Source organism: Apodemus sylvaticus, chromosome 6, assembly GCF_947179515.1.
Source record: "Apodemus sylvaticus chromosome 6, mApoSyl1.1, whole genome shotgun sequence".
NCBI classification, from domain to species: domain Eukaryota; kingdom Metazoa; phylum Chordata; class Mammalia; order Rodentia; family Muridae; genus Apodemus; species Apodemus sylvaticus.
Window position 1 is genome coordinate 41,201,813 of NC_067477.1, and position 26,504 is coordinate 41,228,316.

Sequence of the window (26,504 nt, forward strand, 5' to 3'; positions counted from 1 at the left end):
CTTTTTGTTTAATTTTATATTTGTTTTAATTAGGTATATGTGAGTGTGTCTGTGTCAGACAGGTGTCCACAGAAGTCAGCAGGTAGTATCTGATTTGCTGGAGTTGGAATTGGAGCTGTGGATGTTAGGAGCTACCTGATGTGCATGCTGGGACCTGAACTCGGGTCCTCTGGAAGAGCAGCAAGCGATCGTAACTGCCCCACAAAATGAGGCTAGGGTTCTTGCCATTTTCACTCACGACTACAGCCTCAGTAGCTATAACAAACAGGAGCCTTGAAATCTCCGAATAAACATTTAGCCAACAACGGAAGCACACACAAAATGCTGACAGGGACTCAAATACTTATTCGATTAAGAAGTCCTCCAGGGTGTGCAAGTCCTATAATCTCCATTCAAATGTAGCACAGGTTAAAATCATAGGCTCGAGGATGATGCTTCATGGGCAGGCCACCCCTGGACAACCAGCCTGGGACATCTCACCCAGGCTTAGGGCACTGGGGCACATCTCCTTCAGGTCTGCTCATTGCCCCTGCCCCCAACTGTGAGGCCAAGGTTGGAGGCTGCAGAGTGCATGTCTTTTACCTGGTGTACCTGCTGCCTATCACCCCTGTCCTAAGCCAGCCATCAGTACATTCTGACCCACCTCCTGAGGGGCACGGGTCTCAGGTTGCCATCCTTCTGCAGACCAGACTCCACAAGATCCTCTAAAAATAGAGACACAGACAGGGACCTTGGGGAAATAACTGTGACTCACTCCTTACTCAGGGCACACACTGTGGAGCAGCCAGTGAGGGATTAAAAAGAACTCTCCACCCATTAAAGGTGAGCAGGCCTCGAAGCTCTGACCTCTTCTGAGACTAGCTTGGCAAACACAGAAGTTCCCGAAGGAAGGAAACTTTACACAGACTATATTCATGGTTTTGTTTCGTTCTCACTTGCTTTAAACAACAAACTCTCAGATCTCTTACAGGAAAATGAGAAAATTTTAGAAAATTTCCTCTGATGACCCTTGGGTTTCACTGGCTGGCTGTCACAGCATAGGCCACAGAACTATCTGACTCTGAGCCATCAGGAGAGACACTAAAAAACCACTCTGCACATGCTCTCTGGATCCCTCACCCGTTCTTTATCACTCTCCGGCCTCACCAGAGAAGTTGAGAATTGTCATCCTGGTACCTCATGGGGGCGGGGGGGGGGGGGAGGGGGTTCACAGCGAGGCAGCGCTCTCCCCCCACACCCGAGTGTTATCCTGCAAACTCCCCTAGAGTTCTTCACATCCCAGCCCAAAAAAAGAACCAGGTCATGAAAGCTTACCACCCGCCTCAACACAGGCTGCTTCAGATCAGTGGGTACTGTGGAAACAGCCTGCTTCCCAGTTCCCAGGCCTTTGGACAGTGAAAACCCCCAATCAGTCCATCTCCCAGCTCCTGCAGCCCCCAGCTGTTTTAGCAATAGAGCCTCGGAGCTGGAGGGACTGCTGGAGTCCTCTGCCTTCCTTCGGATATGCGTCCGTGGCATCAATAAAACACGTGTGGGTACAGGTGCGTGCCACCCCCATCTGTCTTCAAGGACTAGGACCAGAGGAGGCGAGGAGGGGGCAGCAGGATGGGATTGCCCCAGATCAATGGATATTTGAAACTCAAACACATGGCCCAGGCCCTACACCGTGCGTGTTAATTACCACACATGTGCCCATAAAGGAGTCCGTTAAGCACAAGGAGCACAAAGAACAGAGCAAAGCGAGGACATTCCTGGGGATTAAGTAAATAGTCTGAAGTTGTGACCCTCCTCCCCTCCTGGAGCATGAGCATCTGGGGAAGATAACAGTGGCCCCCTCCTCCCCCACTTCTTCCCTCGGGCCCCACACCTGTGAACCCAGGCCCCCAGCCTAGCCAAGCAGCGGTGACCTGCAGCTGCCTGGCTGCCCTCCCTCATGCTATCTCTCTGGCTGTCCACCCCCAGCTCCCTGCACTCGGCCTTTCTCCTCCTCTCCTTCCAAGGCCTAATTCCTGGCCGTCGACCAGACTCTGAGCAGTCGCACAATGCATCTTTTCATTCCTTCTAGGCAGAGAGAACTGATCCTTCCCAGCCCCGTCAGTGGGGCATGTTCAGGAAGGCAAGAGAGTTTGGGGAAGAGAGAAAGCAGGTCCCATCCCTGCCTTGCACCCACATCCCTCACACCCATAGAACTAAGGCTCTACCTTCTCTGCAATCACACCCCTTGAGCTCCCAGGGCCTAAGCTACATCATTGCTCTGCTGGCCCCAACTCCTGAGAGATGCCTTGTAGGAGAAGCCACATGTGGGCATGAGCTCGGACAAGGGGCCTTTGTGCTGTCCCACCTGCTGCCCTGCAGAGCACATTCCATTCTTCAGTTCAGCTGAAAGAGGAACCTCTGCAGGTCGACACAGGATATTACGAACGCCCTCTCACACCCTGTCCCCATTCAAACTCCAGCTTCCTAGGCAGGTGTGGCTTCAAGTGGCCCTTCCTACAGGTGGCCCAAACTTGCTTTCTCTACATGCTTACGGCAGACAAAGAAATGATCCTATACTTAAATTGATCCTCTAAGTGGAGGGAAAACGAGACCCTTGTGCAGAGTTCAGATCCCCAGGGTAGAGTGAGATTTAGCACACACTACCACCCACCACTTGTGCTGTCCTTTGCCTCCACTGGACCCCACAGGAAGAAGAAAGCCAGCCATCGGGCTGAGGAAGAAAAGACCTGGGAGCTGACAGTAATGGCTCCATCTAAACAGTGGTCCTCAACCTGTGCGTAGAGACCCCTTTGGAGGGTCACACATATTTCCTGCGTATCAAATATTTACACCACAATTCATAACAGCAGCAAAATTACAGATATAAAGTAGTAATGAAAATAATTTTATGGTTGAGGGTCACCACTGTTAGCACCAGAAGTGTTTACAGCTAGCCTCCAACTCCAACGATGACATCATCCCTAGGTGACAAGGACCCTTCTTCCTCTGTTGGGGGTGTGTGTGTGTGACATTCATTGAGCATCACCTGTGTGCTGTGTGTGGTGATGTGTGTCATTTATCTGTGTGGCCCGGATAAAAAGCAGAGACCCGACCCATCTCTCTTTTTCTCTTCCTCACTTCTTCCCCCTTCAATAAAGAGCCTCTTTCGTGGGAACTGTGTTGGCTCTACGTGAAACGAGCCACCTATCAACTAACAACCACAACACAAGGGGCTGTATTAAAGGGTCACCGCATCAGGAAGTCTGAGGAGCACTGACTGAGAGGGAGGCTTTATTATTAGTCTCACTCTAGAGGAGTCAGACTCCTGATCCCTCCTCCAGGTATGCTGGCTGATCCTGGTCTAGGAGGGAGCAAAGGGTGTTCCCTGCTATCTACTGTAAATGCAATCTGCAGCTCACCTGCCCTTTTCCAACTGGCTTAGCAGGAGCCAGGATGACAGCTATCTGTTATTGTTATCCATGGGGTACAAGCCACAGCAGCTAGGAGAGCCCTTTGGTATCCAGTTCAAAACGCAAACCTCTCAGCCAGCCTTTCTGGACGACAAGCTTTGCAAGCACCATGTGTCCCCCATTCCTTTTGATGGGTGGTTGGTTTATGCCTGTCAACTGTTTGTCTCTGCCATGAGATCCTCACACCCAGAAGCAAAAGCGTGGAGGCTCCTGAAGTATTGATGTGCAGCGTTAAGCAGAATGAAAGCAGGTCCTATTCCCAAACCCTCCAGGCACACTGCCAGGCACAGCCCTGGGGAAGTCAGACGTCCACAGAGACATCCCTGCTCCCAGCCCTACTCGCCCATCATGGCATCCCTGGTGGCATCTCCAGCTCTGGGAAGGACTTGAAAAGGCCTCTCCTCCCTTCTTCCCACCTTCCCATCCTTCTTCAGGAAGAGAAGCCGCCTGTAGGCCCACTGTTTCAGTCCATGCTCAGACCACCTTCTCCTTCTTGGAGAACCACGTCTCAGAAATAGCTTCTCTGAGCCTTAACTCCAGCCCTCAGTGCAGCGGCAGAAGCCCATGGCTGTCCTGGTCTCCATGTTACTTACTGTGTATGTAGCACTCGGTGAGCTTTGTGCTGCTCAAAGTAACACACACACACACACACACACACACACACACACCAGGGACTCTTGTGAGCAGGCACCTTCCAAAGTCTAGGTGATGTGGGAAGCCTCAGAGTCAGTCTGAGCAGAAGGAAACTTGGCAGCACCCGCATGTGTCATGAAGTGGATAGTTAGCTGCTTTCCAGGTTGCCATGTCTGCTGTCCCAGGAGCTGGCAGTTGTGGGCCCTAGGCTTCAAACTGACTTCCAAACCAGAAGGAGTGAGCAGCATACTGCAGGGACCAGCTCACATGTCAGAGTCCACTACAGCACTCAGACAAATAACAGCAATATAAGATGGGAAAACCAGACTGAAACAAAATATGGGCCCTTTGTGATAGGAAACAGGCAGGAAAAAACTGTCATTAGAAGTTCAAAATGGGAAACTTTACTCTCTCCCAGTATGTATGTATGTACGTATGTATGTATGTATGTATGTATGTATGTATGTATATATGCTTGGATAGATGGATGGATGCATGCATGCATGCACACATCTATCCATCTCTTGAATTGTAATGGTAGTGTGTAATTTGCTGGTTAGTGTTGTTCTGGGTTTAAACCAAAATAAAAAAAACCAAACCAAAACAAAAAAACAACAACAACAAAACACCCTTAAGCTTGCTATGGAAGCCAAATCGAAAGCATCATACAAGCTGTGTGATGCTTCAAGATCAAAATGGCCTGGCAGCAGATACTCATCAGACGTCTGTCTCCTCTGCCTCTGTTCACGTCACCATCCTCTTGGCATCAAGGCAACATAGTTGAAAATTTCAAGACGGCTGCACTGGCTGCATACCCATGAAGTCATCCAGGCCTTCAGGGAGAGACTCTAGATACATCATGCAAAAGGGTGGGGGAGGGCGGGCACTCAAGGAGCTTACAAACTAGAGAGCCAAGGGTAGACGTGAGTGTTCTGCCTTCATCTTCTTCTGTTGGTAGTTGACCAACTGAACTTTCCAGCGAGCAGAGATCCACAGGGCTCACATAAGGGTGGTCCCTACCCAACTCTGTGTCCCACACCCTCTCCTTCCTCAGAAACAACGACAGCTCAGTCATCACCACTTTCTGAGCCATCCTTACATCTAGTGCTTCAGGGAGGAAACTGGAAATGGGAGGCATGTTTAGCTTTTGCCCCAGACTCCATATCTCTCAGCTAAGAAGCCTGCTTACACTTGCCTCTGAAGCAAACATTTAGTCAAAGCATAAAACTCCACTCACCTTTTCTTCCTGAATTACCCTGGCTCAAGGGCTTGTCAGTGACTGGACCTTGGGGGAGAGAGGAAACAGAAGCACGAGATTCAGATGGCACTGCGGTTGGTATCCATCAAACACTTGGCAAAGCCCGATGTCATGAGCACATGGCCATGTATATATGTATTGTATACAACCAGGGATACTATATACAAAGTTAGTGTGCACATGCATGTCAAGTAGGGTTTGTTTAACATCAATGTCACTGATAACCTAGACTGTTTTGAGTTGAACTGATTGCCAGGTTCCCTGGAACCAATCTTGACCCAGTTTTTACAAAACTCCACATACATGTAATGAAAACATCTTGATACTTGTCCCCCACTTACACACCCCTGCACACACGCTTGTCTCACCATCTCCATGCTCTGACCCACACCCAGTCACTAGGGCCAACGGAAAAGAAACCCCTTTTACTGAAAATGCAATGATTGACATCCCTTGCTGGTCAGGACAGGAAATCGGTGATTTTCCATCTGCATTAAGTAGAAAATTGTTGGCCCAATTGTACCGAATGGGCCAAACAGTCTGAGGTATGGAAACAATTTTCTAGACACAGTTTGTTCTTCAAGAAAGGGGCAGCTTGTGTTCTGGCCAAACATTTGCCCCATTTCTTCTGGGATGCCACATGTACCCGTCATCCAGGCCTGGCTCTGTGGCACCTGCCCTCTCCTTGAAGGCCAATCCCACATGTGCAGGGAAAGCTCACTCAATAGAAAGGCCTCTCTGAAGATCCCGATCATGAGAGAAAACTGAGAATTCTGATTTTTCCTAACCCATATATCACTCCTTCTCCATATACTAGTTGTGTGAGGAGTCTGTTATCTTATCCTGCGGGAGGCTTGTGTCTAATGCATTTGTTTGCTTTAGATGGAGTGTTCCAAGTCACTTGCAAGGAGGCCCAAGTCCTGCCCCTCCTCACACTAACTCAATTAAGGTTTCCAGTTTCTGTGTAAACCACAAATAAAGTAAACTTCCCTTTTGGCCTGTAAATTTTGATCCTAGCATGAATTCTTACGTACATTAGGGCCCTTTCCACTTACTTTTCTTTTTTAAACCAAAGAGATAGTTTTTTGTTGTTTTTTTTTTTAAGAGAACAAATTTGATTTTAAAAACGTAAAACCCAGGAAAAGTTAATGTAGACTGAAGGCCTTTGGCACTAGGTTTTAGCATAACATGTTGTACTTTGCTCGCACTTAACCCTGGGAATAAGTAAAAATCCAGTCCATATATACAGTAGATGATGGGTGAGACTGTTTTGGGGACAACCTTAAGGGAGTTACTAATGAGGGTGAAGTGTGGGGCTTTGTGAATCCATCACAAACAATCCCATAAGACTGACTGAACAGCAAACACTGTAAGCCTACAAAGTTGGGAGTATAAAAAGTAAGCTCTGCTACAGGTCAACCCAGTAGGCCATTATCATATTTGTCCAATTATCAAAAGAGCGTCATAAAAAATAAGGAGTTTGAAGTTCATTCCAGATCTAGGACCTACTCATCAGAATATTCAAGGAAAAACTTTGAGACTTAGAGTCTTTTTAATCTCCCAGGCATTGCAGATGGCCAGACAGACATCAGGTTCATGGTTAGAAAAAGATTTTCATTGTCGTTTATTACAATATTCAAAGATGGCAAAGATGTGGCAGAGAAGCTAACACCTTCCTTCCCTGCGTCCATGACAGACATCACTAATCAGTCACTGAAGCCATTAGTGTTACACTCTCACATGGCTCCAACATCAATACCAATAATGCATTTCAAGATCCATTACAGGCAGCAAATGACAGCAAACTTCTAGATGTGTGGCATCTCCACTCTAAGGAGCTGTAGCCGATGCTTAGGAAAAGAGCACTGCACCAGAAATATAAACTCAAACTAAAACGTGCACACATAGACACAAATGGGCACTCTTCATCTTGCCGACCCTTGAGCAAGCATAGAGTGGAATCCTTCTGACCTGGAAAGGGGCTCATTTACCACAGCAACCCTTTAAAGGTTTGCCTGTAAGATGCAGATGCAACAAGTCTCTCTCCAACTCTTTTCATTCCTCCCGCACCTTCTTACAGTACCTGAACATATAGGAGTTTTATTCTGCACAGAAGAGCCACTGATGGGCTTCCCATCTGGGGTGACACACCAGCAGTACCCTGTGTACGTGTGGCACTGCACCTGTTCAGAGAAGTGAAAAAGGAAGAGAAGCGTAAGTCTTGGGTAACAGTCAATCATCCATACGTCAGAAAAATCTCCTCCCTCTCCCACATCTGTCCCAGGACATCTCTCACAGGTAGAACAGTCAGGTGGACCCAGCATCGATGTCATGTTGGCTCCATCATCCCTGTGAACCTTCTTCTTTCTTATGACTCCAAAGGCTTAACATCTGCTATCCTATGGGAATGTGCCCACTGCGATTACCTGTGATGTGTACTCCATACCAGGGCTGGCACATGCTCCCATCCAACTGTAAAATAGTCTAACGGAGAACTCATTTGGCAAGTATCTGTGGGAATGTTCGGGCCCTTCTTGAACAAGTACAGACAAATGCTAAGTTTCTCTCATAAGCAGCAGAAGCCTGTATAGTGAGAGCACAGCTCTCCTGAGGCAAGGACAGATCATCCTGTGCATGCAGGATCTTCTACTAGAAGCCCAGCTGTACCACTGATTATCAAGCCTGCAGGATCAGACCTAGCTGTCTGAGAATGACTAATTAAAGTGAGGCTTTCTTTTAATCTTCCAGGGGAGCTCCTCTTTGTCCTCCAATAGCTGTTACCTTACCCACCTTCTCCCATCCCACCTTCCCTCCCCCCAACCGTTTTCTCTGCAGAATTAATAAACACCTATCAAAACAAATGTCCTTGTGTAACAGCCCCCAGTGGGTCACTTTTGGACTAAAGATAAAATTTAAACTAATTTTCATGATACTTAAGGTCCCCAACAACCCGTCCCTACCCACTCTTCTGGTGTCATTTTTACATCCCAGGTTCCACATGCACCATCCCCGTTGGCCACAACAAACCCTTTCATGTTACCAAACACAGCCTCAGTTCCATGACATTGTTGGCTAACCATTCAATTTTACTCAATTTATCCACAGCGCTGAATCAGACCACCTCTTCCCAACCTTCTTCTAACCCTTCTGCTTCCCTTCATGATGTTCTTCCTCTCAAAGACAGTCTCGTCTTCTTCCAACCCTTCTCCAAACTCAGAAGGCTTCCCATGGCAAGCCAGTGAGTGCGGGCTCTTCATTTGCCAGGTCCGTCTTGCCACTTCAGATTATAACTTCAAGGACTGCAAACTGTTTCAGAGTCCCCAGAATCTAGTGTAATGCTGACATCCATCGCAGGTGACTGATGGGTTGAATAGAGGCATGCGTTCTCACATTACCTCCATTCCTGGTCTCCCATCACCTCTAAAGTGCAACATCAATTTAAAAAGCCATACCACATTAAGTGTGCATCTCAATGACAAGGCTCGTGTGCCAACTGCAAAGATATTAAATCGTGAAAAAAAATATGTGCCTCTTGGGATCAAGGACATATTGGAATTGAGGCCAGACAGTAATTGCATACAAATTGAGCAGAGAGGAACAGAAAGAGACAGTGAAAACAGTCCTCTGACAGTGTGGGTAGGGGCCAGCAGTTATTGCTAAGGCAAAGAAAGCTATGGAAAGTATTGTACTCTTGTGTGGGTATCAAACACTCTGACTTCCCCCAAGGCAAGTTGTTTCACCATGAGCCTGTCCACAGATATCAGGGTAGAATAAAATAGTTTCTTGTTCCTACCAGTAGCAACAGTACCAGGTTGCTGTCAAACAGAACACTCACTGCTGTCATCTCTGCAGGGACACTGCCTAGAGCACAGACCCCAGAGACACACCCTACCCCTTCACCTTATAGCCAAGGTGACACCCCAGATGCTCACCCACCATAGGCATCCCAGATTTAGAAGTGCTGCTTCCTAATGAGGCTAATAGTGGAATAGGAAGACATCAAGACAGGCCAGCATTTGCGTGCTAGTCTAGCCAGCTAGGCACCTTACTTCGCTCTTTGAGCCTCTTCTTTATAATAACATGAGTAATAACTGTCTGAGCTGGAGGGCCCTGGTAAAGCAGGCTCACATCTGGCACGTGGAGAGAACTGGTACAGAGCGGCCGTAGCAGTGATTGTTCGCAGTCATAGCAACAATACCTGCCAGGTGTCTCCCCACAAACCAGACCTCCTCTAGTAACCTCCACAGGTGTGGATGGAAAGTGCCTCTGGAAACTTGGCTTCCCCTGTAGATCACACAGGCCCTGCAGGGGATGCTTCCCAGGGCTCGTTCTGTCCAGGAGCAGCACTTAAATGGAACTAATGAGACCTGGCTGGCTGCTTTCTCCACTTTGGCCAGTAGTCACCTCTGGGGAACTGTCCCAGGGACTGAAGTGCCAAGCTGACTCACTCCTGAGCCCTGGAAGTCCACTGTTGAGATTGTCACATAAAGACTGAGCACCAGACAATATCCAAGGCTATGCCTCAGGCCAAATGCTGCATGCTGCAACAGGGGCATTATGGCCAAGCAGGCTGCATAGAACTAAACTGCCTGAACACCTTTTCCTAGGGCATGCTGAAGAGTTCTGCCTATGGTTACTGGGGCAGAATGGGACACAAGTGGAAAAGGCAATGCCCAGAGCTTTGTTTCAGGGACACAATCTGACCTCAGGGCCCAGGGGTCCAAGGCCACATTCTCACTCAGTATGCCCATTGTCTCCCTGTGGGTACATGACACAGCCAACCAGCCCCTAGCCAGGCCCACAGAACCAGACACAGCTTCTTTCTCCCCAAGGTTCTCAACTTTTTCTTCCAAACATACTACAAGGAAAAGACACTAAATAACAAAATCCTCAGGCTGGCAGCTCCTTCCAAATGACATAAAACTCAAATGGAATGAGGAATTGTTGCCCCATCCTCTGAGACCTTGGGCATAACTGACACAGTTATGTTTAAAGGAGGGGCAGGAGGGAAGAAAAGAGGGCACAGGAACCCCAGCAGGGTCTCAGATTGGGGGAACTGCTGGGGTGGCTAAGGAGACCTCTGCTGAAGGAGCCCTAGGAGACCACTCGTGACGCAAACTGAGAGGTTGTACGATGCCTTGGCGTGGTTTTAACAGTGTTTACAGAAAAGAAGCTACACGGAGGCAGGCTGCAGCTGTTCCATCAGCCTGTGCCTCAGATATATGCATCCTTTTAAATGGGAGAGATGACAAGAATACTCGATTTGGTCATTGGGTGAGGGAACAAGACAATTCGAGTAGAACACTGACATCAGCAGGTAAGGGCCAGTTGAACTCAGCTGCTTCAGCCTGAGAAGGCTCAGCAGGCTCAGCAGTTAAAGTGTTTGCCATGCAAAGGACACAATCAATAGGACAAACCAGCAACCAACAGATTGGGAAAAGATCTTTACCAACCCTACATCCGATAGTGGACTAATATCCATTATATACAAAGAACTCAAGAAGTTAGACTCCAGAGAAACAAATAACCCTATTAAAAAATAGGGTACAGAGCTAAACAAAGAATTCTCAACTGAGGAATATCGAATGGCTGAGAAACACCTAAAGAAATGTTCAACATCCTTAGTCATCAGGGAAATGCAAATCAAAACAACACTGAGATTCCACCTCACATGAGTCAGAATGGCTAAGATCAAAAACTCAGAGGACAGCAGATGCTAGCAAGGATGTGGAGAAAAAGGAACTCTCCTCCATTGCTGGTGGGATTGCAAGCTGCTACAACCACTCTGGTAATCAGTTTGGCAATTCCTCAGAAAATTGGACATAGTACTACCAGAGGACCCAGTTATACCACTTCTGGGTGTATACCCAGAAGATTCTCCAACATTTAATAAGGACACATGCTACACTATGTTCATAGCAGCCTTATTCATAATAGCCAGAAGCTGAAAAGAACCCAGATGTCCCTTAACAGAGGAATGGATACAGAAAATGTGGTACATTTACACAATGGAGTACTATTCAGCTATTAAAAACAATGGATTCATGACATTCTTAGGCAAATGGATGGAACTAGAAAATATCATCCTGAGTGAGGTAACCCAATCGCAAAAGAACACACACGGTATGCACTTACTGATAAGTGGATATTAGTCCAGAAGTTGGGAGTACCCAAGATATAATTCACAGACTACATGAAGCTTAAGAAGAAGGAAAAGCAAAGTGTGGATACTTCTGCCCTTCTTAGAAGGGGGAATAAAATACACAAGGGAGGAGATATAGAGACAAAGTGTGGAGCAGAGACTGAAAGAAAGACCATCCAGAGACTGCCCCACCTAGGGACCCATCCCATATACAGTTACCAAACCCAGACAGTATTGTAGATGCCAACAAGTGCTTTCTGGCAGGAACCTGATATGGCTGTCTCCTGAGAGGCTCTGCCAGTGCCTGACAAATACAGAGGTGGATGTTCTCAGCCAACCATTGGACTGAGCACAGGGTCTCCAGTGTAGGAGCTAGAGAAAGGACACAAGGAGCTGAAGGAGCTTGCCATAGGAGGAACAACAATATGAACCAGGCAGTACCCCCGAGAGTTCCCAGGGGCTAAACCACCAACCAGAGTACACATGGAGGGACCCATAGCTCCAGCCACATATGTAGCAGAGGATGGCCCTGTCAGACATCAATGAGAGGAGAGGCCCTTGGTCCTGTGAAGGCTCATTGCTCCAGTATAGGGAAATGCAAGGACAGGGAAGTGGGAGTGGTTAGGTTAGGGAGCAGGGAGAGGGGGGATGGGATAGGGGTTTTTGGAAGGGAAATTAGGAAAGGGGATAACATTTAAAATGTAAATAAAGAAAATATATAATAAAAATTGTTTGCTATGTATGAAGACCAGAGTCTGAGCCCAAGAACTCATGTACATATGGCCCTGTAGAGGGCCAGGAAGCAGTCCACTTTCAACACAAGCACTCTGAAAGCAGAGACAGAGAATTCCAGCACAAACTGGCTAATTAGACTAGCTCTATCAGTGAGCTCTGAGTTCAACTGAGACTCTACCTCAATGAACAAGGTAGAGAATGGCCAAATAAGACTCCCAACACCAACATCAAATACACACACACACACCGATATGCACACACACACTCACACACATCCATGCAAATGGCACATATGCCTCACACATACACACTAAAAAGAAAAAAATACTTAGTTGTGTATTGGATATATATATATATATATATATATATATATATATATATATATATATATATATATATATGTAAACCATTTGCTCATTTTAAAAGGCCAGAACCAAACTGGTGAGCACCAGAAGAACATGCTCACTGACCAGCCTGTGAAAACCGAATGGTCCAGAATCAGCAAAGTTTGAGAAAGTGTAAGCACAGAAAGGAGGTTTATTTTATGTAGGAAGAGTTGTAAGACATTGAGTTACCCTCTTGGCGAGTCCTTGATAAAAGAATTATTTGTATGAAATTTTCAACTATTAGTAACAGCCCAGGAAGTTAGAATCCTGGTCCAGAGAAGCACAGTCCCTGGCAGGAAAGCAGTCAGATATAAATTCTATGGAACTGATGTCTTAGCTATACCCAAAGCACTGAGTGTGCCTAGTTTAGCTCCTTTTCAAACTTACAATTTAACTTTATAACTAATACCATCTGTTTCTTGAGAATCTAATTGATCAAGTCCTGGCCTTTAGCCAATAGAAAATGCCCAGGCCAAGAGGAATTGACAAGGCAAGGGGCCATTTCTGATATCTTGTCTTACTGTTGTAAGACAAGACCCAGGGTTGTCCCAGTTCCACAAGTAGATACAGGTTAGGAAAAGGACTCCTACCCCACTCTAGAGCATATTACAGAGACTAGAATGTCAACTGGAGGGCCCTCTTTTGGAGACAAAGAACACACCATCCAAAATAAGGCTATTTTCTGCTACTACTGTCTCGGTCTTTTTGGGCATAACTGGTGTCCCTCCAGCCACTTTAAAACACTGTGTTCCTAGATAAATAAGTTCCATCTCTGACTCATGTGATTTAATATCATTGGCAAAGTCTTTTTACATAAACAGGCCAGGGGTATATTGCAGTTCAATCTCCATCCAAATTAAGACAAATTTGAAATTATTTTAAGCCTCCTAATCATCAACATTAGTCCGACTCCTGACCACCCAGTGAGTCTGTGGGAGGCAGCACTTCCAGCAAAGGCAAATGAGTGACCAGTGGGTAGGGAAAACACCAGCTCACGGGGACACGTGGGAGGAGAGAGTGGAGAAAAACAGAGAGGCAGATGACAACTATCGCCCACGGGTGCCAAGCCCCAAATGGAAAATACCACCTTCTACGCTGACAACAGCTTTTCAGTCCCCAGTGGTCTCTGCATTGCTTCATTTGGGCTTCAAAGTTACTCTCTTAGAAAGTCCTTCATGGGAGAATTATTTGTGCAAATTCCCAACTAGTTAGTAACTTCCCAGGAAATTAGAATCCTGATATCCCAATCTTCATAGCATTTCAGAAAGCACAGGACTGGGGAAAAACAAAAAAAACAAAAAAACAAAAAAACAAAAACAAACAAAACAGAACAAACCTTAGAGTTCACCATTCTAACCCAAACATTTCACAAGTGAGAAAACTGGGGGCAAAAGATAAAGGAAGTGTGTGGTCCTCATCCCTACACCAGTCTAGGGGAAAGGGAAAGGAGGGTCTATGGATACTGATGTCTGAGGGACCAGGGTCTCTTTTTGCCTTGGTCTTTTGGTGGGAGGCAGGTGGAAGCAAGTGTTATCCTGGGAAGAACACCTAGAGAGGAGCCTTCCCCTCCAGATGGATGAGAGCTTTTGTGGAGGGGCTTCCAATATGTCAGAGTTAGAGTTACTATTGCTTTGTTAAAACATTATGACCAAAAGCAACTTGGGGAGGAAAGGATGTATTTAGCTCACATATCCCACCCCACAGTCCACTGAGGGAAGCCAATGTGAAGACTCAAGTAGGGCAGGAGCCTGGAGACAGGAGCTGATGCAGAGGCCATGGAGGAACGCAGCTTACGGGCTTGCTCCTCACGGCTTCCTCAGCTGGCTTTCTTCTAGAACCCAAAACCACCAGCCCAACATTGCACTTTGCCCTCCCCTGTCAATCACTAAGAAAATGCCCTGTAGACCTGCCTACAGCTCAGTCTTACCGAGATAATTTCTCAGTTAAGGTTTCTTCCTTTGTCGTGACTATAGTTTGTGTCAAGGTAGCGTAAAAGTAGCCAGCACACATACTCTGTGGAAGCTTCTCAGAAGGGCGGGGCTTCACCTTCTGGAGGATCCTCTGCTGTTCATCTTTCTGCTCCGTTTCTTTTTTTTTTAATTAGATATTTTATTTGTTTACATTTCAAATGATATCCCCTTTCCCTGTTTCCCCTCTGCAAACCCCCTATCTCCCCTTACCCTGCTTTTATGAGGGAGTTCTCCCACCCACCCACCCATTCCTGACTCCCCACCCTGGCATTCCCCAACACTGGGGCATCAAGCCTTCACAGGACCAAGGCTGCCCTGATTCTTAACACATACCGGCATCCCTGGGGATCCTGCACCTACTCCCTCTGGAGCATGCCCACTCTCTTCTGCCTGCACTAGGAACAGGAAACTGCTGCCAGTACCTTCCCTCCTGCCTTGCAGGTATAACAATTAGCATAGTTATGGCCGGTGTGGATAGGAACTGCCAGAGACAGAAGTGTTCTCTGGCCTAGTGACTTTGGACACATTGCGGTAAACCAGGTCAGGAGAGTTTGCTGTCATATAATTCCTCCTAGTCTTAACTCAGTGGATAATTCATCTGTAAGAGGAAGAGCATGTTTGTAGCAATTCTTGAGCTTCTTATACCAGGGGCTTACCCTCTGACCTGTGTGTTAGAAGGTTGGTGGACACCAGTGATCTCAGCACCCTGCTCTGGATTACTGATATCAGAGCATGTAATGGCCTGTGCGCCTTGGTAGTGTGTCTTTGTTTTGCCCACATCCTACTTCCTTACATTCTGGATATCAGATCCTCAATGGGTTCTCTAATTGGAATAGTTTGCCTTCTCTGACAAAGCCCCTCTCCCTCATTTGGGAAATCTTTCTCAAACTGTATCTCTTAAAATCCACCTTGAATTGTCTCACCTGTTCAAGGGCAGGTTACTGGGATCTCTTCAAAAACTCAGACCCTCTTTCTCTCCATCCCTCCCCTTCACCCCAGCTACTTCCTGTTCTTCTTTTGTAAAACAGAAAACAAGGGCCATATATAAAGAGATGAGCTGGATCCATCAGTCGCAAACTTATGACAGGGTGATTGCTCTGGTGCACACAAGCATCCTCCCCTAGGAAAGAGCTGCCCTGAATGTAGAAAGTGTGTAGACGTTCCCAACTCACTTCTGACAGTGACTGATGTGAAAGCTAATTCTTTGAAATCTTCCTGCCGATCCAAATCACTTAGCACTTTACTCTCTGAATCCATCTATCAAGCAAGGCAGCACCTAGTAGGTCACCAAGAAGACAAAATGAAGCAGGGCATAGAAAGCACCTAGTCGGTGCTGGGGATGTGCTTGGCCCAGGCGGATCTTGTTCTTTTCCCTTTCCTTTGACAGGGAAGATGCAGACTGCTGCCTCAAAGCACCACCATTCCTTGGCTGTAGACATTATTCTGACTCTATGCCAAGTCCAGGGAAGATAATCTATTGGGGAATGAGGAATCTCCCTTTTAGAGTATTTACCTCATCCACTAGGATTTAAGAGAAGAAGGTGGTGATTCTTAATTCCAAATCCTTCAAATTATGGGAGTTGTTCTTGACCACATTTTAAGTGAATTGATGATGTCAAGTCTGTCCACATGATGTTGGTTAGAACAAGAGACAACCCACTCATCCAGGTCTCTAAGCATATCGAAAATCCTGTGTCTAGTTTAGGGGAGGATGCTTTATCAGAAGGTCTGTGGCACCCAGAGGAAATATGACATGAGGGAAGAGATATAAATCCCTATAGTATGGAAATGGATGATGGAATTAAGGACTTGTTCCAGGGAAAACAAATATTTGTTGGCTGATATCACATCATATAATGTTGCCCATCTTTAACTATTTTGGTAAAACAGTGGGATTCCTTTGGATTCTGTAAGTCCTACAGACAGAAATGGAGTTTTGTACTGGAAATTATAGACAGAGAGCTCTTAGATCAATACAAAGGGCTTTCCTGTGAAGTCAACCCCACTTGAGAGCAGCTCAATGTGCATTATGAATTTTGTCGCTATAGAAATAAAAATTCCTGTAGCAGATGACAGCCAGGCAGAAGGTGGATGGATGCCTGGCAAATATAAACAGAATGGAGCAATGGATGGAGGCCACTGGGAGAGAGAGCAAGCGGCATAAATCCTTCTGCAGTCTCCTTTCTCTAAAAAGAACCAGAATTCTACAAACTGCTGTACACTGGACTCCTGCTGCTTAGACAAAAGGGTCTAGATTTATAACGAATACTTGATTGAAGCTGTCAAGAACACTCTTCCTGCTCCACAACAAAGAACCTTTTTGCGTATATTTTCCAAAAAGCTTGAACACATCTTTCCAGCACACATGTAAAGATATTCTAAAAATGCACACTGAGAGTTCAGGGCCCATACTTTTTAGTCTTGTTTCTCTATGTGGTACCCAAAACAGTCTATGTTTTGTAAATGGCCAATAGAACACATTTTACTCATTTCAATTCTGTTGCATTTTATCAGGGAAATATAAAAATATCTGTATATTTCCAAAATAACAACAGAAAAAGCAAGTCTCTTGTGTGGAGGGTCTTTGTTCGGGTCAGAACTGAAGGATCTGGCTGGTGAGAGGTCCAAGTGAACTGCAAAAGCAGGGGCTCCTTCATTATTCTCATGACTGCCTTGCCTTTTCACTGAACTTTCCTGCCTTCCCGCCTCATACCCATGTTTCTGACCTTTCTCTTCTCTAAACGGGAAAAAATGCCCAATTCCATGAATTTTGCAGAGTTCACCAATCTATAGGGTCACTTGCCCTAGAATATAACATGAACTCAGAATAAAGCAAAAACAGCCCTGAATGACTGTGAGTATGAGAGACAATGGCTCCACCCAGAACTCTCTTGAACAACTGCTGACTGTTGGCCTACTCCGTGTGTATCTATCCACCTCGCTGAATGTTAGCTACTATCTCATAAAACCCTAAGACTTGAGCACGATTCCTCTGAGGTCATCAGTTTAACACCTCAGCCTCTGATGGTAGCTGATGGTATCCCTGTGGGGTATTCATGGAGTCTCTACTTGGTCCAAGTCCCAGGATAAGAACTTTTGAGTCTGACTCCCCTTCTGTGACTTTCTCAGCCTACAAAGAGTTTTCCCCTATTTGGAGTCAGAATATTCAGATGATAGATAGATAGATAGATAGATAGATAGATAGATAGACAGACAGACAGACAGACAGACAGACAGACAGACAGATAGATAGATAGATAGATAGATAGATAGATAGATAGATAGATGGATACATACATAGATACATAGATAGATACATACATAGATACATAGATAGATACCTATGTACTTGTGTACCTACATGTATACGTACATTCATACATAGATATCTCACTCCACCTCTGGGTCACCTCTGGGGCTATACTAAAAGTGTGATTGTCTTATAATCTCTTTAGCAAACATCTCTGGACTCACTGAGTATCCCTCATATGATGTGATTTTGTGGCCTTACTTACCTGAGCTGTGCTCCCGGGTGTGCCCTTGTTTGGCAACATTGTGCAAGCAGTGTGAAGTCATGCTTGGAGCCAGCTGCTTCTGTTGGAATACTGACTCTACCGTTTGCAGGTTGTAAGACCCTAAGCTACATGACTTCTCTGAGTGTCAGGTTTCATGTCTATAAAACAGGACTCTAAGAGTGCCTGCCTCATAGGTTATAGTGAGGATGGAATAAGTTAATATGGTAGGTATATAAAATAGACTGGCACTGTGTAAATGCAATATGAGCAAGCAAACAGTACTATCACTGACGATGCCTTCTGAAGTCTGAAAAAGAAAGAAGAGCAGAGAGTGGCTACAAGCTACCATTGCAGAGCCTTGACTCCCATATAAGCAGCAGAAAAGCTAGACTAGCAGCTTCCATCTTTGCCTTGCTCCCAGGTACAGACCCCTACAGAAGAGCAGCTGAAGATACCCCTAGAGATGTCTGCTTTTGCTTGCACAGTAGACAAGGGATAGAAAAGAAGCCCCCAGTAACTCTGGGGAGCTCCTATGTCAGGCAGAGAACACCTAAACCCTGCCTGCTTGCTAATCTGAAAGAGGATGCATCACAGCCATTTAGTGGGAGATTGGCCAGGTTTAAGGAAAAGGACAGAGCAGAGGCTGGGGCATGCAGATCCCACAGGGGGAAAAGTGAACACTGTACTCCAAACGTAGCACATGCCCCATCTCCCTGATCTCTGTGCACAACCCCACTCTGACAGGTGACCAGAGGTGCCAGTTCTTCAGTGAAAAGATGAGGGTGGGGGCTTCTACCCATGTGGAAGACTGGGAAAGCCCCTGGTATTTCTGTTACCACTTATAAATGTTAATGGTTTGCCCCCTGTAAGTATGTAAGTTAGATGGCTTACTCACTACAAGGTATGAGCTACCTAGACTTCACACACCAAGATGAAAGGTAGACTGCCTTCAGAAAGCTGGCTGCCGCCTGCTTCTCACCAAGCCTCCAGGTTTGGCATCTTCCCATCTCCATGTACTGAGAACCTTAATGAGAAGAATATACGCCAGTGTTGGGAGAAGAAGCCTCCACAAGACCCATGTTCTACCTGGACAGGCTGTAACATGTCTCTCTTAGTTAGCTTCTATTGTTGTGATGAAATTCCATGACCAAAATCAACTGATAACTCTCAGGTCCCACTCCGTCACTGACGAAAGTCAAGGTAGAAACTCAAGGCAGAAAACTAAAGATATTAACTGAGGCAGAAGTCATAGAGGAGTGCTGTTTACTGGACTGCGCTTGTGACTTGTTCACCGTTTTCTTAGAGCGCCCAGGATTAACCACTCAAGGATAACATCACCTCATGGGAGCTAGGCCCTCCGACATCAATAACCAATCAAGAAAATAAACCATAGACTTGTTCTTGTCAAAGGCTAATGTGAAAGGGACATTTTATCATTGACATTCTCCCTTCCCAAATGACATTAGCTTGTGTTGGGTTGACATTAAACTAGCCAACACAATGCCCCTCAACGGCACTAAGGTTTGCTGTCACCAACACTTACTAATTTAAATAGAAATGTCTTCTCTGCTAGTAGATTCAAAGAAGAAATAATTAGCCAAACAATACTGAGAACTCTTAAAGATACACAAGCTGTATCAAGGTTGGTGTCTCCTGCCCTAATTTGCCTCTCTCTCTCCCTCCCTCTCTCTCTCTCTCTCTCTCTCTCTCTGTCTCTCTCTCTCTCTCTCTCTCTCTCTCTCTCTCTCTCTCTCTCTCTCTCTCTCTCAATGCTCCCCTTGGAAGTGCTAACCCAAGAACACTGGTATTGCCACAGGATCTTGTACTACAATACAGGCTACAAGTTTCAGAGCATTCTCTACCCTAGATGCAGCCCTGGGGTGAGGAGCTGGCATCAATCCTACACATGGTATAGAACTTCCATCTCACACTCACTCAAAAACAAAGGAGACTGCTCCAAAGGTCACAACAGGTGACACAACACTAATCATGAAGATCAATGAAACAGAAGCCAGAAATAAGGCCTCACATCTATGGTCAACTGACTTTTGACAAGGACACCAAGATAACTAAAGGGAGAGTAACAGTTTTCTCATTAGGTAATCCTGAAGTTACTGAACATGCATGTGCAGAAGAATGAAGCTTGATCCCACCTCCCACACACAAACTGATGTAGAGGAGATGACAGACCTAAATGTAAAAGCTGAAGTCACAAAACACATAATAAATCTTTGTCACCTTGGATTAGGAAAAGGTTTCAAAGGTATTACAACAAAAGCATAAGCAGAAAAGAAAGAAGGTTAGGGGGAGGGAGGAAGGAAGGGAAGACAGGAAGAATGAAGGGATGGAAGGAGGAAGGGAGGGGAAAGGGAAAGAGCATAATCAATTAAACTTATGTTTTATCCATAGAATGTACAAATAACTCTTTCAACTCAATAGTAAAAAGGCAACTGGACAGACAACTGGGGAAAGGAACTGAACAGACATTATATATAACTGAAGAGACTCATCACTAGTTAACAGAGAGAAATCAAACTCAAGACATAAAGAAGGTTGAGGGTATCAAGTATAGTAAAGAAGTAGAAAAGCTGAAATCTTCATGTGTTGTTGGTGAGAATGTGGGATGGTGTGACCACCATAGAAAACGAACAGCCTGCTGATTCCTCAACAGCATAAACATGAGGAAGTGCATGACCCAACGATTCTATTTTTACATATGTACTCAGATTACTAAGGGCACACGTCACATAAACATGCATGCCAATGTACACAACAGTGCTATTTATAATCCCCCAAAGCCAAAACTACTCAAATGTTTATGCACTGATGAATGAATAAAGAAAATAGGGTACAGTCACATGACAGTAAAAAAGGAATAAAGACTCAGATAATACTACAAAATGGATGAACCTTTAAAAAATGTGCTAATTAAAAGAACTCAGTCACAAAAGACCACACAAAAGATGAGTTGTCCAAAATATACAAATCAGAGCTATCTAAGGTAAATTAGTGCTGTCAAGGGCTAAGGGGAGGGCTCTTGCATGGAGTGGCTGTTAATAGGCACTGGATTTTCTTCTTGGGTAATTAAATGCTCTGACATTAGTCAGTGGTAATAGTTGGGCAATCCTGTGAGTGCACTAAAAATCACCCAGTTATGTGTTTTAATGAGATAAATTTTATAGTGTGCAAACCATGTCTCAGGAGAGCTTTGTTAAAAGAACAATAAGAGTAAAAGAAACCACAGACCAGTATGCCAACCTCTAGACTGACCCAAGTCTTTTAAATTACAGCTCATCAATTTGAGTACTAAAACTGGGGGACAACTAACATTTGTTTTGCAGTATCTACAATGTACATATGCATACATTATCCATGTGCAATATTGGGTTTATTGAAACAAAAGCAATAGCAAACACACACACACACACATACTTGAAACAAGGTAAAAGGCCTTAACCATAAATATTTGAATTATAACCATTACAACTTGCTTATTACCAAAAGCAAAAGCAGCAACTTACCTAAAACTGGGTCCATTTTACCGTTTATACCATTTAAAAGTAAAGGATAGATTTGAATTTTTAACAGTGTGATGGAGGGAATGGGTGTGAGATGGAAGGAGGGACAGAGGGATGGAGGGAGGACATGAAAAGACACACAGAGAGAGAAGGAGAAAGAGACAGAGAGACAGAGAAAGAGAGGTAGAGACAGGGAGAGACAGAATGGCAGAGAGACAGCGACAGAGACAGAGACAGAGAAAGTTGGCATTATACATGTCCAGAAGGTTCAGAGTACCACATACTTTGAAGAACTGTTTTGTCTGGGCCATAGGATCCACATGAGGCTAGAGAGGATTTCGACAAGGCAGGATACAGACACACTCCATTCTCATCACTATAACTACATCATTGTTATACATGGTCTGAGGAGAAACCCTCAAGGTAACTCTTTGCAAGATCTCTCTACATACAGACTGAAGACCATTGCCTCCAGATTCCTAAGACTTCTAGACTCATTAACTTTTGGATAATTGGAGCTGGAGAGGTGGTGCAGCCATTAAGAACACTTGTTCTTTCAGAGAGCCCAGATTTAGTTCCCAGCACCCAAAAGCCTTCTCTCATCCAGCCATAACCTTGGTTCTAAAACATCCAACACCCTCTTCTGAATTTCAAGGGCACCAGGCATACACATGATGCATAAACATACATGTGAACAAAATATTTATACACATCTTTTAAAAATTAAGATTAAACAAATCCTTTCCATAAGGAGGCTAATCATTCCAGACTCCCAATCTTTCATCAGCCCAGGTGAATAAAAGCTTGTGGTGCATGTAATGGATTGATACCTCCAATAGGTGATAAGAGTCTGGCAGATGGAAGGCCACTTGGTAAAGTGAAGCACTCCTGGAATGAACCAATCCTGCAAACAGATCTTTAGGAAGAAGGCTCTGTACAGTGGGAGCAGCTGGAGGGTGCTAACAGGGAAGAAAACCTGCAGGTCCTCAAGTGTTGTATCTCATGTGTTTTAAGAAATCACAAGGAAACCCGCTGTCTTTATCAAAAAAGTCACATGATTTTTCCCTATAGGATTCCAGCTAGAGAATAAAGTAATCAGCAAGAAGAAACCATAACTCAAGGATCTCCGTTTTCAAAAAAGTCAATTTATGCCCTTAAAATTGAAAAATGGGGAAAGTAGTCTCCAGAGCTTATTAAAAAATAGCTCCTGGAATGGGAAGCTCAAAGATGGGAAATATAACCCATCATTTCACCTAGAAGCAGCATAATGAACAGTTTTTATATTTAACAATATTAGAAATATAATCAACCCAAAAAAATTAATATCTTGCAACTGCACCTGATAATTGCCACTAAGAGCCACATCCCTGCTGAATTTTTATGAAAAGCAATTTGGGATGCTCATGTTAAATGGTCTGAAGAGTACATGGTCTGGACTGGGGATGTATACCTCAGCTGGTGGAGTTCTTGCCTAGCATGCATAAAAACTGGGATCTGATCCCCAGTACCCCATAAAGTGCATGTGATGGCAAATGTCTGTAGTCACAGCACTCCAGTCCTGATGTGGATGCAAGGGGTTCAGCAGTCTAAGGTCATCTATCCAATGCCATTGCAGGTACATAGCTCCAGGCTCAGCCTAATAATCTCTAATCTCGTGTATCTTACTTCTATTGCAATGCTAATCTTATTAACTAAAATCTGAGAATCCTCTTTGCTATACTTGGTTATTACAACATTTGCAGAGAGATACATATCTAGCTACTGTGGTTGTTCTCTGTTACTACTATGTTCAAGGAATAATGTAGAGTTCATAGCAGGCACTTTGAGTCCTTGGGTTCAGAATTCAGAAACTTATACTATTATGTACCATTGGAAAGGAGGAAAAACTATTGAATTCGTTTTACAAAGGTAGCATTTCCCTGGTACAAATAGCATATAAAGATGAAGTAAAAAACAGAAAAATTACAATTTTCCTGATGAACATAAATGCAAAAATTCTCAACAAAATGCCTGAAGCTAAGATTTTTCATCATGATCAATTGGCTTTATTCTACAGATACAAACATGATTTGGATAGATAGAATGTCAATAAATGTTATAAGTTACATAAATGAACTCAAGGATGAGTAGCACATGATCATTTCAATAAACATGGAAGAAACTTCTGACAAAATCCAAAATCTCTTCATGTTAAAGTTCTGAAGACACCCACGCCCAGACCAATAGTTGGCTGCTAGCATCTGCCTATGTATTTGTAAAACTCTGGCAGGGCCCCTCTGGAGACAACCATGGCATGCTCCTTTTGGTATACATTTCTTGTCTTCCATAATAGTGTAGGGGTTTGGTGACTGTTTATAGGATGAATCCTCAGGTAGGGCAGTCTCTGGGTGGCCTATACTTCAGTCTCTGCTCCACACTTTGTCTCCTTTATTGCTCCTGTGAGTATTTTGTTCCCTTTCTCAGAGGAACCAAAGCACCCTCACTTAAGTCCTCCTTCTTGAGCTTCCTGTGCTGGGTGAATTGTAAATTATTTATTTTGAGCTTTTGGGCTAAAATCCACTTATCAGTGAGTGCATACCATGCACGTTCTTTTGTGATTAGGTTACCTCACTCAGTATGACGCTTTCTAGTTCCATCCATTTGCCTAAGAATTTCATGAATTTGTTGTTTTTAACAGCTGAATAGTACTCCAATTTGTATATACCACAGTTTCTGTATCCATTCCTCTGTTGAAGAACATCTGAGTTCTTTTGGAGGAGCTTCAGGGTGGTCTGGAGGAGCTGAAGGGGTTTACAGCCGCTTGGGAAGAACAACAATGTCGGCCACCCAAATGCCCCATGACTCCTAAGGACTAAACCATCAACCAAGGGGTACACATGGTTTCAGTCAAAAATGTAGCAGAGGAGTGCCTTGTTGGGCATCAGTGGGAGGAGTGGTCCTTGGCCAGGTAAAAGCTCAATAGATGCCCCAACAAAGGGAAATCAAAGTGGGGAGGTGGGAGTGGGTTGGGGGGAGGGGCATATACTTGGTGGCAGGGGGTGGGAGGAGGAGTTGGGGATCTTGGGGAGGGGGGAAAATCAGGAAAGGTTTTACCATTGGAAATGGTAAATGAAGATGATATTCAACAAATAAAATTTTTTAAAAAAGGGATGAAGATGTGATCCTATACTTAAGAGAGTCTAATGATTCACCCAAAAAGAACTCTTAGGACTGATAAACAGTTCAACAAAATATCAGGATGCGAAATTAAGATACAAAATCAGTAGCTATCCTATATACCAATGACAAACATACTAAGAAAGAAATAAGGAAATAATTCCATTTGTACCAGTCTCAAAAAAAAAAAAAAACTATGACTAAAACCTAACAAAAAAAGGAAAAGATCTCTACAATGAAACCTTTAACATACTGAAGAATTTGAGGAGGGCACTAGAATATAAGAAGACCTCTCATGTTCATGTATCAGAAGCATCAATACTGTGAAAATGGCCACCCTAAAAAAGCAAGCTACATAGCCATGCAATCGAATCAAAATTCAAGTGCTTCTTCACTCTCGGAAAGTTCTTAACCTAACCCTCACCCTAACCCTAACCCTAACCCTCACCCTAACCCTAACCCTAACCCTAACCCTAACCTTAACCCTAACCCTATCTCTAACCCTAACCCTATATCTAACCCTAACCCTAACCCTATCTCTAACCCTAACTCTAACCCTAACCCTAACCCTATCTCTAACCCTAACCCTAACCCTAACCCTAACTCTAGCCTAACCTTATCCCTAACCCTAACCCTGAACATATAAAAGACCCAAGACAGTCAATGCAATGCTGTTCAAAAATAATACAGCAGGAGGACTCACCATACCAGATTTCAAGTTATACTACAGAGATACGGTAATAAAAATAGCATGGTACTGACACAAAACCTACATATATAAATAAAAACAGAAAGAGGACCAAAGTACAAGGCCATGCAGCTATAGCCATTTGACTTTCAGCATAGATTTCAAAAACATACATCAGAGAAAAAACAGTGTCTTCCAAAAAATGGTTCTAAGAAAACTGAATATAGATCTGTATAGAATTAAACTAGATTCTTACTTCTCACTCTGCACAAAACCTTCTAGAAGAAAAAGTAGGGAATACATTTCAAGATATAGGCCTAGGTGGGGACTTTTCAAATAGGACTCTGATAGCTCACAAAAATATTCATAATCAGCAAATGGGATCTCATGAAAATAAAACACTTCTGTATAGCAAAGGAAATGACCAATTGTCTGAAGAAGCTGCCTACAGAATGGGAGAATATTTCTTTCAGCTTTTCATCCAACAGAGGCTTACTAACTACCATATACAAAGAACTCAAAAAATTATGCATCAATAAAACAAACAACTTGGTCAGAGAGTGGTCTGTAGGACTGAACAGACTGTCCCCAAAGAAGAAAGGCAACTGACAACCAACACTTCAGAAATTATTTGATATCATTTTTTTCAGGAAAATGAACATTAAAACTATGTTAGGATTCCATCTTGCCCAGTCAGAATGGCTATCCTCAAGAATGTTGCTGACAAGGATCTGAGGAACCATTATCCACTAATGGTAGGAGTGTACACTGGGACAGCTACCATATAAGTTAGTGTAGAAGTTTCTTTAAAGATAACAATTCAACTACCATGTAATCCAACTACATCACTCTTGAATATACTCAAAGAACTTTAAGCCCCACTATAGAGATACTTGTACAGCCATGTCTATTCCTTCTCCATGGACCATTGTCAACAGAGGAAATGGAAGCAGTCTAGATGTTCATCAGCTAATGGATGGACAATACACAGGTAGTACATATACACAATGAGATATACAAAATGGAATTCCGTTCTGCCATTAAGAAGAGTTGGATC

General features: G+C 44.3%; 1 protein-coding gene across 3 annotated transcripts in view; it reads right to left on the reverse strand.

The window, feature by feature from the left end:
* Positions 1 to 26,504, reverse strand: part of Smoc1 (SPARC related modular calcium binding 1) — a 160,317-nt gene that overhangs the window by 44,094 nt on the left and 89,719 nt on the right. For all 3 annotated transcript variants that reach the window (XM_052185539.1, XM_052185540.1, XM_052185538.1), the window contains exons 4-5: positions 7,421 to 7,520; positions 5,317 to 5,364 (exon numbers count right to left, since the gene is read on the reverse strand). In XM_052185539.1, the coding sequence (XP_052041499.1) occupies positions 5,317 to 5,364; positions 7,421 to 7,520 (148 nt within the window). The remainder of the gene's footprint in view (positions 1 to 5,316; positions 5,365 to 7,420; positions 7,521 to 26,504) is intronic.